Source organism: Gymnoscopelus microlampas (assembly GCF_963454915.1).
Source record: "Gymnoscopelus microlampas genome assembly, chromosome: 5".
NCBI classification, from domain to species: Eukaryota; Metazoa; Chordata; class Actinopteri; order Myctophiformes; family Myctophidae; genus Gymnoscopelus; species Gymnoscopelus microlampas.
Window position 1 is genome coordinate 56,621,100 of NC_139942.1, and position 17,097 is coordinate 56,638,196.

Here is a 17,097-nt window from a genome sequence, read left to right on the forward strand (position 1 = left end):
ATGTTTTGAAACATAGACGATGCAATGACCGAAAAGTCATTCTATGTGATCCACTGCACTTCCTTGTTTATCGTGGCTCAACTACGGGGAATACCAAAACGCTCGCCCCAAAACACAGTCGCCCTGGGGCAAATCCGGCGGTATTACAGGCAAATCGGCGGTACTGTATATAGAATGGGGGGCGAGTGTGTTTGGGGCGAGTCTTCCGGTTACCTTGTGGAATATTGTCATTTGTTTTCCGAGGCGAACTTGTCCGCCCAGCCCAATACTTATGGAATACTTTCATTGCTGTAAGCAAAGAAATACTTCGTTTTGTTGTTACTTTTGGGTAAATTTATTTATGTATTTATTAAGTAGCCGTGTACAGGCAAATCGGCGGTATGTAGAATGGGGGGCGAGTGTATTTGGGGCGAGTGTGTTTCGGCTCTGCCTCGGTGCATAATCACCCTGTCGGGCTTCAAATTTCAATAATGACCACCTCCCCATACATTATCCCTTGCTTAACATACTCTACCATACAGATTGTATAAGTTATGTTGTATTAACATACTCTACCATACAGATTGTATAAGTTATGTTGTATTAACATACTCTACCATACAGATTGTCTCAATATGTTTTATTACTTGAACATTTGATCTTACAGTGACTTTGATTTCATTGGCTGAGAGGTTCAGGTTCAGAATGGCTGTGCTGACTGAACTCTGCAGCAAGTGAGTCTGCACTGCTGTGAATGACACACACAATTAGCTCTCTCTCTCTCTCCCTCTCCCTCTCCCTCTCTCTCTCTCTCTCTCTCTCTCTCTCTCGCTCTCTCTCTGCTCTGTCTTGTTGTAATAATGTTATGTTTCCTCTTTCTGTGCCGATCATGACCCCCCTCCCCCCCACCCCCACCAAACAAAATATCTAGGGTTACTGTTGCTACCGAAATCTGGGGCAAAACATTTGACATGGCGGTCCTGTTCGGGGCAAATTAATTTACTCTTGGATGTATCCAGTAATTTTCCTCTTTCCTGAAGGCTGTATTTTATATCCTAACTGCAGCTCCATAAGGATACATATAAACTTCTTCCACAAACACAAACATGGGAAACTCCGTGTTGTGCGTGGCTGCACGGAGGGCCTGTGTTTGTTCAAGTGACAGTAAAGATGGAAAAGCCAGTGGTAGAGCTCTGGATAAACTGTGACCGTGAATACGTTAACGGTTATTAGATTTTATTTGCAGAGCTGCAGGTGGAATGGTTGAGTGACAAGACAACCATGCGGCCAGGGGTGGAAAAGAGTACTCACGTGTTTTACTTGAGTAAAAGTATCAATACTGCGATGCAGAGATACTCTGTTACAAGTGAAAGATTGGATTTCCAAATTTGACTTTTGAAATGCATAAATTGTATAGAAATCTTTTGAAAATAGCAGATCTACAAGCTCACAATGTGTCGCATTGCGACGCATTGTGAGCTTGTAGATCTGCTATTTACAAATGGGCGAAATGCACATAGGGCTGAAGTGGTTTTGTAATAATAATCAAAATCTACAAAGTAACTAGTACCTCAAGTTTTCAAAGAATTGTAGTGGAGTAAAAGCACAACATTTGCCTCTGAGAGTGTAGTGGAGTAGAAGTAAAAGTACTGAAAATTGGAAACACTCCAGTTAAGTAAAAATACCTCAACATTGTACTTAAGTACAGTACTTGAGTACATGTACAGTACTTAGTTACTTGACACCACTGGACAAGACACTGTTCTTCTTGGCCTGTCTGTTACCTAGTCATTGTAGATGTCTTCTGCTATGGCCACGTCTGATGCAAACCCCATGTCATCAAAGAAACATCATAAACATGTGAGTGAGGAGACACTATTACCAACTCTTGTGCATAGTAACTAGAAAACGTGCTCCTAGGAGCACAGGTCTCCACCAGGTCAGGTAGGTTATTGTGGGCTCCTGGTGGCGCTATAATAGGTCAATGTGAAAAGGGTGTCATTTATTCTTAGGCCTTTCACGGCAAGTGGACACTGCATTCATGATTTGAGGCATTTTGTTCCAAAAATGTGTTTTGCTAAATTAGACCTGCTGGTGGCGCTATAACAGGCCAATGCAAAAAGGGAGGCATTTCTTCCTCGGCCTAGTGGGAAGGTGAGTGTGCAATTTCACGGAAATGGCACACTGCGTTCATGATTTGAGGCATTTTGTTCAAAACGGACCAATCCTACAAACTTTGGAAGCCAACCTTAGCCAATCAGGATAGAATCTGGGAAATCGGACAGATCCGGGTTGATCACATGACTATAGAGATACTGTGCATCACTTTGCATGACGTTACGGATAAAATCTGTAGGAGAAATATACAAAATCACACCCAGTGTGAAGAGAGTGGTGCCTTTGAAAGTGTAACTGGTTGCATCCGCAACAATCAGCAACAACATGTTGTCACGTGACACGTGACAACATATTGTCACGTGTCACGTGAAGCTTGACCAATCAGCCGTGCTCAAACATACGGACGGACATACGGACGGACAGACGGACAGACATACGGACGGACATACAGACACACGGACAAAGTCAAATGTAGGAGTGGTTGGCACCACTCAAAAAATGGGTTTTGCACAAATCGGCCTTCTGGTCAATAGATGTCAATAGAGACATTCAGGGTGCTTCTTAAGGACACACTACATAGAGACATTCAGGGTGCTTCTTAAGGACAAACTACATAGAGACATTCATGGTGCTTCTTAAGGACAAACTACATAGAGACATTCATGGTGCTTCTTAAGGACAAACTACATAGAGACATTCATGGTGCTTCTTAAGGACAAACTACATAGAGACATTCATGGTGCTTCTTAAGGACAAACTACATAGAGACATTCATGGTGCTTCTTAAGGACCAGTGCCGGTTTAGACTCCACAGGGGAAAAAAGACGCGGGTAAAAAAAGACGAAAGAAAAAAAAAAAAGAAAGACGCGGGTAGGCGGGGCCCTACGCAACCTGCGTAGTGTGCGTATAGGGTGGACCGGCTCTGTTGAGGACACTACATAGAGACATTCAGGGTGCTTCTTGAGGACACACTACATAGAGACATTCAGGGTGCTTCTTGAGGACACACTACATAGAGACATTCAGGGTGCTTCTTGAGGACACACTACATAGAGACATTCAGGGTGCTTCTTGAGGACACACTACATAGAGACATTCAGGGTGCTTCTTGAGGACACACTACATAGAGACATTCAGGGTGCTTCTTGAGGACACAGTACATAGAGACATTCAGGGTGCTTCTTGAGGAAACACTACATAGTGTCTGCACCTGTTTCATGTAACACTATGTTTATTTGCATCTGTGACATTGTAATGTGATTCAAATGTTCGTTATTGTTTCTCATTATGTATGTATTTTATATGTTGTAACTTATCAGGGCGTCCTTGAAAAAGAGAGCTTGCTCTCAAAAAATAGGAGGAGAAAAAATATATATGCTTTTTGATATAAAATAGATACAAAATACATCAGAATGAGAATGAGAAAGTGAAGAAACCAACCGCGCAAATGAAAGTAATAAATACATTTGGCGTGTTAAAAATAAGCAAAACGCCACACAATGGGCTCATCTTGTGTTCCCCAAGTTCTAATGTTCCATTTCAAGTACCATTGGTTTTCAAAGTGGGGTCCGGGGACCCACAGGGGACCTTGGATGGGTACCAGGGGGTCCCCAGCAAAATGAGTTAATATTAGCGTCACAATCATTTTAACCACTTTAACCATATTTTATAGTTTGGCTACTAAAAAATAGCAGATCTACAAGTTCATAGCGCAGCACCGAGTGCCGCGCTATGAACTTGTAGATCTGCTATTTTTTGAAAACTTGTGCACATTTTTGAATATATATATTTTATAGCTGACATTAGTAACTCAAATCTTTGTGTCTGGGGGGTCCCTGGAACTAATCATTTTCAGATGGGGGTCCGCGGCCTAACACATATACGTTTGGGGGTCCTTGTCATGAGAAGGTTTGAGCACCACTGATATCATAGCAAAACTTTTTCCACTCACCAGAGTTCAACTGAACTTCTCCATGCCACTAGAGGGCAGTGTTTCCACACGCACGAGGAATTGGAACATGATTTGGACACCTGGGTCACTGAAGAGCAGAGCAGCCCTAGAAGAAAACATAAGGATAAGACAGTGACGTCACAAACAACGAGAGTGTAATATAAATACACAGTCAGTCTAGTTTCAATGTCTGGGTGCCTTAAAATAATTATAAAAAAAGACGCATTTTGATCTGAAAGGAGGTGAAAATACATTGTTTTTGCCTCTTAATGACAAAGTGAACATATTCTTTTTATTTATTTATTGACAACTTCAAATATATAAACACCAGTGGTGTAAAGTAACTAAGTACATTTTAGTACTGTACTTAAGTACAGTATTTTGAGGTACTTTTAGGCAAATATTGTACTTTTACTAATTATTTGAAAACTTTAGTTACTCGTTGCTTTGCAGATATAAATATATTACATAAAAAAACACACATTAACCACTTTAGCCCTATTTTATACCTAGGCTATTTGAAAATAGCAGATCTACAAGCTCACAACGCGTCGCATCGCGACGCGTTGTGAGCTTGTAGATCGGCTATTTTCAAACATTTTAGTACTTTTACTTTTGGTACTTTAAGTACATTTTGATGCCAATACTATGCTTTTTACTCAAGTAGCATTTTGAACACACACAGGCCTTTTACTTGTAACAGAGTATTTCTACATTGTGGTATTGCTACTTTTACTCTGAGTACTTTTCCCACCACTGTTTCAAATACATCAAACTAGAGCATTTAAATGAAAAAGCAGTAAAATAAGGAAAGAGAACAGAAATGGCGGAAACAAAACAAAGCGAATGAAACAATTACATTGAGGTTTCAGGGAAAATACAATGATAACATTTTAACAGTCTTTTATTTGTCTTATTATTATTATTATTTACCAGACATTTGACTCCATCTGAGGAGCATGTGGACGGCAAAGGAAATCTGAAGCACTTCCGGTTAATCCGTGACATCACGGTCGAAACCTTGGCACTTTCGTCCTAGTAGCAGCGTTGCCATGTCTGCTTATTATAAGCGACTTTGGGCTTCTTTTTCTATGAAGTTGCTTGTAAATATTGTTTTTTTTGTCTTGTTTCTAAAGTGTAGTTGTTTAAGTTTAAGTTTAAGATTAAATGTGTAAACATATTCAAAATTAGTCTATTTTTTTTTTCAAGATTATTTTGTTAATAGCCTCTTTACCAGATTTGTGTTAAAATGTTCCAAAAAAATATTCAAAATGTATCCACTTTTATTTGTTTCAAGATTCTTTTGAAAATAGAAGATCTACAAGCTCACAACTTGTCTACAAGCTCACAACTTGTTGTGAGCTTGTAGATCTGCTATTTTCAAAAGAATCTTGGCTATTTCAAATAGCCAATGCATATCAGTTTATAAAGTGCATGTGACCTATAATAGTAGCTTATTTTGGGCTCGTTTTCCTGGAGCAGTTTGCTTATGTGGGAACAGGATAGGTGGGCACTTACGGACATCTGGGCACCTCCATCTAAACAATGGGCTATTTTGTCCAAAATGTAAAAAAAAATGCCCACAACGCCTCGCAGCGCGAGGCGTTGTGGGCTTGTAGATCGGCTATTTTTGGCTAAAGTTCTCCTCAGAAAAGGGATGCTAGGTTTCGAGTGGTTATGGTAAAAAAAAAAATCATATCACATAAAGATTTGGCGGACCCCCTGTAGTAACTCTGAGGACCCCCTGTTGAAGACCCCTGCTGTAAACTGAAAAAAATAAAAAAAATAAAATACATATTTTTTTCAAAAGGGCACTTCTGGTCAAGAGGGCAAAGGGCAGGTGCTCTAGCACCACCTAGAGTCTATCTGTGCACGTCCCTGGACGAATCCACAGACACGCTGCCTGTAGGCAGCCATATTTGCGGTGTCAACGCTCCGCACCGCGACATCGCAGCAATGGCCGCCTGCAGGCAGCTAGTCTGTGGATTCGTCTATAGGGACATCATCGATGGGGAATCCAAGCTAATAGAAACTTCACGTTTCTATTCCTGGACAGTTAAATGCTATAATGAAAGCCATTGTTCTCGTGTTAATACAAAAACAATGTTGAAACAAGGATTTGAGTAAAATATTTTCGCTTTAAAAAACAAAACAAAAAAATATTCGATTTTTCAAAAGTAGCAGATCTACAAGCTCACAGAGCGGCACGAAGTGACACGCTATGAGCTTGTAGATATGGTATTTTTGAATAGCCAAATTATAAAATGTGGTTAAAATGATTGTGATGCTATTAAGTCATTTGTCAACACTACTCTTTCCTGTCTGCAGAACATTATCAGGTTCAAATTACCTTCACTTTCTGTCTCTAAGTCTTCAACCTGGACCTCTGTGGCACCCAGTCTGCTCTGGTGGTCTGCAACCTGGACCTCTGTGGCACCAAGTCTGCTCTGGTGGTCTGCAACCTGGACCTCTGTGGCACCCAGTCTGCTCTGGTGGTCTGCAACCTGGACCTCTGTGGCACCAAGTCTGCTCTGGTGGTCTGCAACCTGGACCTCAGTGGCACCCAGTCTGCTCTGGTGGTCTGCAACCTGGACCTCTGTGGCACCCAGTCTGCTCTGGTGGTCTGCAACCTGGACCTCTGTGGCACCCAGTCTGCTCTGGTGGTCTGCAACCTGGACCTCTGTGGCACCCAGTCTGCTCTGGTGGTCTGCAACCTGGACCTCTGTGGCACCAAGTCTGCTCTTGAGGTTTGCAACGTGGCCCTCACTGATACCCACCCTGCTCTGGAGGTCTTCAACCTGGACCTCTCTGGCATTCAGCCTGGTCTGGTGGTCTTCAACGTAGCTCTCGCCGATATTCAGCCTGGCCTGGTGATCTTCAACCTGGACCTCTGTGGCACCCAGTCTGCTCTGGAGGTCTTCAACCTGGGACTCACTCGCACTCAATTTGGCAGCCATTCCTGAAAAATATCACAGAGAAATGTATGTTAAACGACTATATGAAACATTTAAGCCTGCACCGTTACAACTTCTTCAAGCTCCATTGGACCATCCTTACCTCTCATTAAGATCCTCTGCTCCTTGACTTCTTCCTCGCTGGCTGCCACCCTGGTCTCCATGTTCCCCAGCTGAACCCGTTGTTCTACCACCATGTCTGTGAGCTCTTTGGCTTCTTCCTCACTGGCTGCCACCCTGGCCTCTGTGTAACTCAGCTTCCCTCTCTGTTCTATCACAGTAGCTTCCAGGCTATGGACCTTGTCTCTCTGCTCTTCAGCTTCTTCCTCCATGTTCTTCAGCTTCTGTCTCTGCTCTATCACAGTGGCTCCCAGGCTATGGACCATGTCCCTAACCTCTTTCAGCTCAGTCCAGATCAGGTCAGGTTGTAAGAGGCCACCTGGTTCAACACTGCTCTCTATCTCGTTGACCCGTCCGCTCTCCCCCCGAGCCCCAGCGTCAGACAGACAGAACAGTAAAACCAGCAAAGCCCCAAAGCCCTTCATTCTGAAGACAGAGTGACTATTGGTGTCTCGCAGCCTCCTTTTATGCCCCAAAAAGCCACCTGATGAAGCAGCATTGGACGCGTCATCGTACCCAGTGGAAAGTTAACCCATTGAGACCTGAAGCATGTCTCCTAAATCCCAACAGTTTTCTGAAAAAACGTATGTTTCTATCAGTGGTGCTCAATCTTTTTCATGTCAAGGACCCCCAAAATGATATGTATTTGGCCGCGGACCCCCATCAAATTATTTTGTTCCAGGGACCCCCCCAGAAGCAACGATTTGAGTTAAAAATGTTCGCTTTAAAAATATATATATTCAAAGATTTGCACACATTTTCACGAATTTTCAAAAATAGCAGATCTACAAGCTCGTAGTGCGGCACTCGGTGCCGCACTATGAGCTTGTATATCTGCTATTTTTGAATAGCCCAAAGTGTAAAATAATGCTTTTTTAGCTCAAATCAAAAAATTACTTAATGGGTTAATGTGTAACTGGACACCATCGTGTTGTATTGATACTGGCTCTGAAAAGAGCGGCTGAGAATATGTTTCATGTAATCAGCTGTTGTTATTCAGATAAATGTAGTAGGCTAGGGTTGTTTTTCTGGTGTGGTGAGAATGCCTTCAGATGTTCAGTTAGAGGAAATTATAACTCAAAAATAGATTGATATTTATTCACTACACATAAACCACACATGTTTTGTGTTCAAGTACATTTTCTCTGTCTAAGTCAGTGGTTCTCAACCTGTGGGTCGGGACCCCCAGGGGGGTCCCCACATGATTTTGGGTGGGTCCCCAGATGACAGTGAAGTGACATTTTATGGACTTTTAAGACCCTTTTAATACCTAAAAAATAAAAAAATAAATTAAAGAAAAGAAGACCATTACAGCATCAAAAGTAATCAACAAACTATACTATAAAACATTGGCCAAATTGTCAAATAATATAAGAAAGAGGCAAATATTGTGAAAATAGCCGATCTACAAGCTCACAACGCCTCGCAACGCGATGTTGTGCTTGTAGATCGGCTATTTTCACAATATTTATCTGTGGAAAGGAGTCAAACAAAATGGGGGGTCCCCAGTTCAATTATGATTATTTTGGGGGTCACGGCCTGAAAAGGTTGAGAAACACTGGTCTAAGTACACACTCAAAGAGTTTTTTAGGGTTGGAAGCAGAAGCCTGAATTTTAGTGCAGAAGAAAGCAGCTTTAGCAGCAGATAGAGAGGAGGAAAAAGTAGAAAGGAGAGATTGGAAGGTAAGAAGGTCCTCCGGGAGGTTGCCATTTCTCCATTTGCGCTCAGCCGCTCTCAGGCTCCGTCTCTCAGTACGCAGTGAGTCCGACAACCAGGGGGGGAGGTGGAGTTTGGCGTGCAGGCCTGGTGGTGAGGGGACAGAGATGGTCCAGGGAAGAGGATAGGGTAGAGCAGGGGTGATGCAACTTTGATGATGTAGAGAGCCACTATTTTTCCACACTGACTCCAGAGGGCCACATAGCATATACTGTCGGGCCATTCTATATCACATAAAAGTAGCACAAATAGCCGATCTACAAGCTCAAAACGTGTCGCAGCGCGACACGTTTTGAGCTTGTAATCTGCTATTTTTGCTATTTTTGAATTGGAATCGAGTTTTTTTTTTAGCAATTTTTTTATTTGAATCCTGAAAATCAACATTTTTATTTAATTTCAAATGCATTTAGTTATACTTATGTTAACTTTATTAACTTAAATACAAATACAGTGTACCTAAAACAGACACTAATATTTAAATACCAGTCATTAAGCCACTATAATATAGACTGAAGTAATTAAAGCGGGTCATGTTTGCAATTGTAGCTGAAATCAATAATATATCAGCATTCCGATATTAACCTGCGGGCCGCATTAAGTGAAGGTGGGGGCCGCATGTGGCCCCCGGGCCGCCAGTTGCCCGTGTATGGGGTAGAGAAAAGAAGATCTGTGGCGGTATCAGGGGATAGAAGAGCGAAGGATTCAGGGGCAGGGAGAGCAGAGAGGACAGAAGAGGAAAGATCAGTGGAGGGGAAAGTGAGCGAAGATTGCGATGTGAGGAAACCATGTGGGTAGGGAGGGGCTGTGAGGGGGGAGAGGGGAGAGAGAGAGAGAGAGAGAGAGAGAGAGAGAGAGTAGGACATGAAGTAGTGATCAGATAGTTTCTTACCCTTTTCACTGGAAAGAGGAGTGACGGACAGGTTAGCAGTAGAGCAGCATCTGGTGAAGATCAGGTCCAGTTGGTTGCCAGCCTCGTGGGTAGGAGGAGATACTAGGGGAGAGAACTGGGTCGAAGGCAGCGAGAAACGAAATATAAATGTATCTCTGTTGATACCAGAAGTGCCATTATGAAGAAAAAAAAAACATATTTTCTTTTTTTTTAGTTTACAGCAGGGGTCTTCAACAGGGGGTCCGGGACCCCTAGGGGGTCCTCAGAGTTACTACAGGGGGTCCGCCAAATCTTTATGTGATATGATTTTTCTTTGTACCATAACCACTCGAAACCTAGCATGCCTTTTCTGAGGAGAACTTTAGCCAAAAATAGCAGATCTACAAGCTCACAACGCCTCGCAGCGCGAGGCGTTGTGAGCTTGTAGATCTGCTATTTTTGGCAAAGAGGTATAGGTGTAGAGGGAAAAAAGAGCAGACCAAGTAAACAAAAAAAAGTATAACTTACTTGAGCAACTGCCCCTCAAAATGTCTGTGCACGCCACTGATCTCGGCTACATTGAAAATGAGGGCCTGCCCCTCGGCTGTATTCCGAGTTGAAATAAAGGTTATGATGATCGTAATAAAAAATGCTCACACATCTTTCCAAATAATTTATTAAGGTATACAAATACAAAACAGCTCTCTTGGTCTCGCTCTATCATAAAATAGGTACTTGTAGGTCTTGGCGGTTTCTAGCAAAATCCTTTCCATCCGTTGAACGTCTGCATCGTTGACCTTTGACACCAGGTTGAAACATCTACGGTCACTTCACAGCCAGTGACTGCACAGCGTGCCAGAATTATGCACCGAGTAGCAGTGGTGGAAAGTAACTAGGTAAATGTACTCAAGTACTGTACTGAAGTACAATTTTGAGGTATTGTTTACTTTACTTGAGTATATCCAATTTTCAATACTTTTACTTATACTTTTTACTCCACTCCAATTATTTTCAAACGTACTAGTTACTTCAGATTTTGATTATTATTACAGAACACACATTAAGCACTTCAGCCCAAGGTATACTTCGGCTATTTGAAAATAGCCGATCTACAAGCTCACAACGCATCGCGACGTGTTGTGAGCTTGTAGATCGGCTGTTTTCAAAATATTTGTATACATTTTGAAAACGTGAAATGGGACATTCTGCATAATGACTACTTTTACTTTCGATACTTTAAGTACATTTAGACGCCAATACTTTTGTACCTTTACTCAAGTAAATTCTGAATACCAGACTTATACTCGAGTAAAGAATTTCAGTACTTCTTCCACCACTGCTGAATAGCGAATGGTTGTCGGGTTGAAACCTGATTCCATATTTCAACTTCGTATGGTTTTGTGGTAAATGAACGACTACGTCACACAAGGGATGTTGCACGAAAGTAGTTAAAATGGCAGATCTACAAGCTCACAACGCATAACGATGCAATGTGTTGCGAGCTTGTAGAGCGGCTATTTTCACCATTACATTTTGTTTTCTTAACAACCCATTAAAGGAGGAGTTCACCCAAAAAATGACTTATTTTCTATCAATTGCACACCCTATGAAGCCTTGAATCCATGGATTATTTTTTGTTTTTGTGGCACTCCTAAGCTAATACTTTGATTCCCGTCTCCTACCGGCTAATGTCTCCGGTAGGAGACACAAAGTAGATTATTTGTGTCTCCTACCGGAAATACACACGGTCATCAAACTATTGTCTTAGGAATGCCACAAAAACAAAAATAAATCCATGAAATCAAGGCTTCATGGGGTGTGTAATTGATAGAAAATAAGTCATTTTTTGGGTGAACTCCTCCTTTAAGATTTGGAACACATCTGTGTCACTTTAGATTTCTTTGGCTATTCAAAAATAGCAGATATACAAGCTCAGATCTGCTATTTTTGAAAAAAATCTTGATTTTTTTTTTTCAAAAACGTTTTTTTTTTTTTTTAAGAATGGCCTCAGGTCTTAACGGGTTAAAATAATAGAAAAGGAACGGTTGTGGACATGACGATGTCAGGTTTTCCAACCCGACAATGACCAAAGTAAGTTCTTCACTGCTGATTGAACACGGTTTCAACCGATTCCACATCATTTCTGCTCGTTGGAACAGTAGTGACAATCAGACCTCTCACATGAAGTGAAAAAAAAAAAAAGTAATCCAATGTGATCTTGCAGGTTGGTGTACATAAGATCCACCAACGCTGATGACGATGGACACATTAAAATAGTTTATCGACAGCAGTCAGAACTACACGGCTTGAGAATGTTATCATCAGACGTTTCATGAATCATTTGGTCTTTCTCTCAGCATTGATCTCCAAATGCACCTGAAGCCCATTAAAGACCTGGAACGCATCTGTGTGTCATTTTTAGATTTCTCTGGCTATTCAAAAAATAGCAGATATACAGGCTCATAGCGCGGCACCGAATGCTGCTATTTTGGAAAAATCGTGAAAATTCACGGCAAAATCTTGGATTATATATTTTTAAAGCGAACATCTGTCACATATTTAGTTCCAGGAACCCCCAGAAGCAAATATTTGAGTTACAAATGCCAGCAAAAAAAAATAAAAAAATCGAATATTTTCACAACTTTTCATGATTTTTCAAAAATAGCAGATCTACAAGCTCATAGCGCGGCACTCGGTGCCGCGCTATGAGCTTGTAGATCTGCTATTTTTGAATAGCCCAACGAAATCAAAAAATGACACACAGATGCGTTAAAACCGATCTTAAAGAGTTAACAATACAGTAAATGCTGTATTAACATTATTGAAAAACAAACGGTCAAATCTGCTCGTAGAGTGACACGACATTCAAGTCCTTAATAATTAATTAATTAATTAATTAATGTCAATAAAACGAGTTCCTGCCCAAAGCTGAGAAACCCAAAGACTAAACAAACACGGGGGGAAGTAAAACAACACAAACACACAAACCGACAATAGGGTGGGAGGGAGGGGAGGGGGTTCAAGAAACGTTTAGGTAAAGACGGGTCATTTTGCATTTTATTTTTGTCTTGTGCTTTGGCCTTTTTAAAAACAGATAATGCAAACTTACACGTATCTTTTGGCTATAGATGTACCCAGGAGATAGAGCCACACAGGTCGATTATTAACAAACGTCTTGATTTTGACCTAAAAATTATATCATCATTTTTCTCTATTTCAGTCAATAACTTTATTGGAAAAAAAAAGAAGAAAGGAAAGAAAAGACAAAGTCTTTCAAATGACTCATTGTTGTGCAGACTAAAGGTTCTCAGTTTGTTTCCTCTGAAGTGTCTTCAGTACATCTACCATATCCTACCATACAGGACGCACTGCTCAGAGTCTGTTACCACCGCAGTATGCACATGTTGTAGCTCGTTAAAATCAAGGAAGGGGCTTCCATTATTAGACTTCTCTCTCTCTCCCTCAGTGTTCTCAGGCTTTCCTTTAAAAAAAACAGCTGCCAGGGAAAACCCTCCCCCCCAGCAGCACCAGACCCTCTGGTCCCTCTGCCAGACAAACAGGAGCCTGAAGGACCTTCCTCTTCCTCCTACGCAAGACGGTGAAGATAAAGATGCGTCGGGTCTTCAGACCAGCTCAAGTACCTGCAGTGAAAAGGATGGAAACAATATTGTTAAAGACCTCTACACACTGTACGAAATTTGAAATGGTCGGCGAGTGAACAGATCGTTAAGCATTTCACATTGCACGAGTTTCTCTCTTCAAATCGGGCTAAATATATCGTTGTGATTCTCGCACGATTGAGTGGCCGGCGACAGCAGGGGTTCACTGATTACAAGATATTTCACCACGATGTGATCCCGACCCAATACATACATTTGTTTTTATTCCAAACGTCTCGCGAAAACGTGAAAGGCTCCCGTGATATATGAGCGAGACCGAGACAGGCAGCTAATGATTGACATTAAATAATTCTCAATGTCTCTGTATTTCTCTCTCTCTCTCTCTCTCTCTCTCTCTGAAACAAACGTTTCAAAAGTCAACCAGAGTCCAATTCAGATCAGAAGTAGCGTTGCCGTGTTCGCTTATTATAAGCGAGTTGCTCGTAAAAAATATTGGTGGGTGCGTTTTTTTTCTTTTTAGCTTATTTCCAAAGTGTAGTTGCTTATTTGGCTTTATTTCTTAATGTTGCTTTTTGTCTTTGAAAATAGTTGCGACGCGTTGTGAGCTTGTAGATCGGCTATTGTCTTTGTATATAGGTTTAAAGTGCTCATGCAGCCTATAGTCGCTTTTGTTGGGCTTGTTTTCATAGACCTGGTTGCTTATTTCTCGCGCAAAACCTGGCAATACTGTACGTACACACACACACACACACACACACACACACACACACACACACACACACACACACACACACACACACACACACACACACACACACACACACACACACACACCTCTCTCTCTCTGTCTGCAAGCCCTATTCCTCTCTAATAATAAACAGCCCCATCGTCGTGCAGGCTCGCTCACTCTGGTAAATGGTAAATGGTGCATTTATATAGCGCTTCTATCCAAAGCGCTTTACATTGATTGTGCCATTAACCCATTCACACACACATTCATACACCGATGGCGGAGGAAACCATGCAAGGCACCAACCTGCTCATCAGGAGCAATCTGTTCAGCGTCTTGCTCAAGGACACTTCTACACTAACTCTAGGGGAGCGCCCCAGCCCGGGATCGAACTAGGAACCTTGCGGCTTTCCAGTTCACTCTACCCGGCCACTCTACCCCTGAGCCACTGCCGCCCCATCTTTCAAAAAATGATACAATAAGTGAAGAAAATGCAGAGCCAAAAAATACATTGAAAACACAGACCTTGATTGTTCCTTGGCTGTTTGCTGCAATGAGCACGTTTGACTCCTGAAACACAAGAATATCAGAACATTTCATTTACAGGTTTTTATGACTCTTATTTAGGTAGGTGTGCAGTAAAACATGCTTCTTTTGTGATATATAACAATCCTGCCTGGCACTTAAGATTTAAAACATACATGGGCAACTGGCGGTCCCGGGGGCCGCATGCAGCCCCCAACTTCACTTAATGCGGCCCGCAGGTTAATATCAGAATACTGATATATTATTGATTTCAGCTGTTATGATTCATAACATACAAACATGACCCGCTTTAATTACTTCAGTCTATATTAGTAGCTTAATGACTGGTATTAATATTCTATTGTCTTTTTTATGTCCAATGTATTTGTATTTAAGTTCATAAAGTTAAAATAAGTATAATTAAATGCATTTGAAATTAAATAAAAATGTGACTTTTCAGGATTTCAATTAAAAAATAGCAAAACTAAAATCTGGATTCCAATTCAAAAAGATCTTATTTTTTTTTACTGATTTCTGAGCTCCCCTGAAAATGGCCGGCTCCTCCATAGAATATCGTTTCTTGCACTGGCTCACATTTGCCTTTCTGCCTCTACTACTATAATCATAATATAATAATAATAATACTAATCCTCTCACCCCATCAGGCATGGCCCTCCAGCACACGGCGCTGACGAACTCGTTGGTGTCGTCCTCTTTCTTGTCCTTGTCGAGGACGCTCTTCACCGTGTCAAACTTAAAGGTCAGCAGCGTCTTGGACAGGCCCTTGTAGTAGAGGTACAGGGAGTTGTTCTCACTGCCTGTGGACGGACACACACACACACACACACACACACACACACACACACACACACACACACACACACACACACACACACACACACACACACACACACACACACACACACACACACACACACACACACACACACACGAGAACAGATTAGAAGTAAGCTATTAATTAGAAAACAGAATCATGTACATATATATATATAGTGGGAAAAGATGGATCTCTGTCACTCTCACCACAAGCCACATAGTCTCCATTGGAGGCCAGGCCCACAAAGTTCTTCTCGTTGATGTGTCCCTTGAAGGAGCGCAGACAGTGAGGTTTGTTCACGTTCCACAGCTTCAGCTGGCTGTCTGTTGAGCTGGTGGGAAAATGGCACAGACGTTTGTTTATACAACAAAAAAACAAACAGAAACAGCAGATCTACAAACACAAATGTAAATCGTTAATCGCAATTATTTGAGTGACAATTAACACATCGGGTGCCGAACACGGTAAAAACCGTGTTTTCAATCTTTTAGTTTTTTCTGTTTTTTTTCCACAAGGGGGGGCTAGCGCAGCTCTGGAATCACCCACGGTGACTCTGAGAAGGAAGGGACAGATGGATCACCGTGCCAAAAAACTCCATATTTCCTTAACCTTTTACAGTGGGGAAAACGAGTCCCGTTCGATTCGAGATCACTCCGCCCTGGTGACTGGCCTGAGAGATGCTATTGTTCCAGGCGTTAGGACAGGACCATCCACCATCCTGCACGCATATACTGTTTACAATCGGGTGCTCGTCGTGGAGTCTGCAGCTGTAAACAGCGTAGCGTTACAAACGGTGAGATCTCTGGCAGTCAACGTCACGTTTTTGAATAAAACTCTGGCACCGGATGTGTTAATGGTCAACTTAAACATGTAATGGTGACAGCCCTCGTGGCGTGTTTGCAGTTTGTCTGCTTCAGTGAAAACACATCAAACGTCATTTCATGATGCAAGAGGAAGAGCTGACTTACGCCGAGACGATCTCCTCTCCGTTGACAAACTTGGCGTAGGACACGGCCTTCCTGTGGCCTTTGAACACCATGATTGGCTGCTTAGTGTGGCGGAGGTCGTAGTAGTGTACACAGTGGTCTGTGGAGAGAGTAAGACAATCATATGGCTGAGGGACTAAACCCTTATTTACTCAAATGGGTCCATTCAAAGGTCGCAGAGTATGTGAACTAGAGTCTGATGGGTCTGTTGTAGCCTGGTAAACCCTCCCTCCAGAAATCTCATTTGTATTTTATTTCAGCAGTGAGTCTGGCCTGCAGACCTATATGTGCAATTTGGCTGTGGGCTGGAGATGGGCGGGAGTAATGTAGCTTTGATGTCCAATTAAGCCACTTTAGGCTGCAGTGATTATCACCAGGAGTAATTGGTTTGTCTTTGATGTTAATGAGCAGCTTGTATGAAAGGTGTATTGATTAATGATGTGTGAACCACTCGGGTTCCACCTGATTGGCCTACCCCCGCTGTCAATCACAAAACAATGAGCGAGGACGCTGATTGGCTCGGTTATTCGGTAATGCACTAGAAACGCCCATACAAGCCTTCATGCCAGACTCACTCCTGGAATCAAATGGAAATGAGATTTCCGGAGGGAGGGTTTACCAGGCTAGGTCTGTTGTTCCCTGTCCTTTCTTTTGTCTTGAGCTCTAATATTAATTTAGTTTTAGAGCATAG

General features: G+C 42.0%; 1 protein-coding gene across 2 annotated transcripts in view; it reads right to left on the reverse strand.

The window, feature by feature from the left end:
• Positions 1-12,670: 12,670 nt before the first annotated feature.
• The window catches only part of cop1 (COP1 E3 ubiquitin ligase), a 47,292-nt gene continuing 42,865 nt past the window's right edge, over positions 12,671-17,097 (reverse strand). For both annotated transcript variants that reach the window (XM_084057169.1, XM_084057168.1), the window contains exons 17-21: positions 16,389-16,506; positions 15,627-15,751; positions 15,240-15,400; positions 14,583-14,627; positions 12,671-13,348 (exon numbers count right to left, since the gene is read on the reverse strand). In XM_084057169.1, coding sequence (XP_083913295.1) covers positions 13,331-13,348; positions 14,583-14,627; positions 15,240-15,400; positions 15,627-15,751; positions 16,389-16,506 — 467 coding nt within the window. In that variant the 3' untranslated portion in view covers positions 12,671-13,330. The remainder of the gene's footprint in view (positions 13,349-14,582; positions 14,628-15,239; positions 15,401-15,626; positions 15,752-16,388; positions 16,507-17,097) is intronic.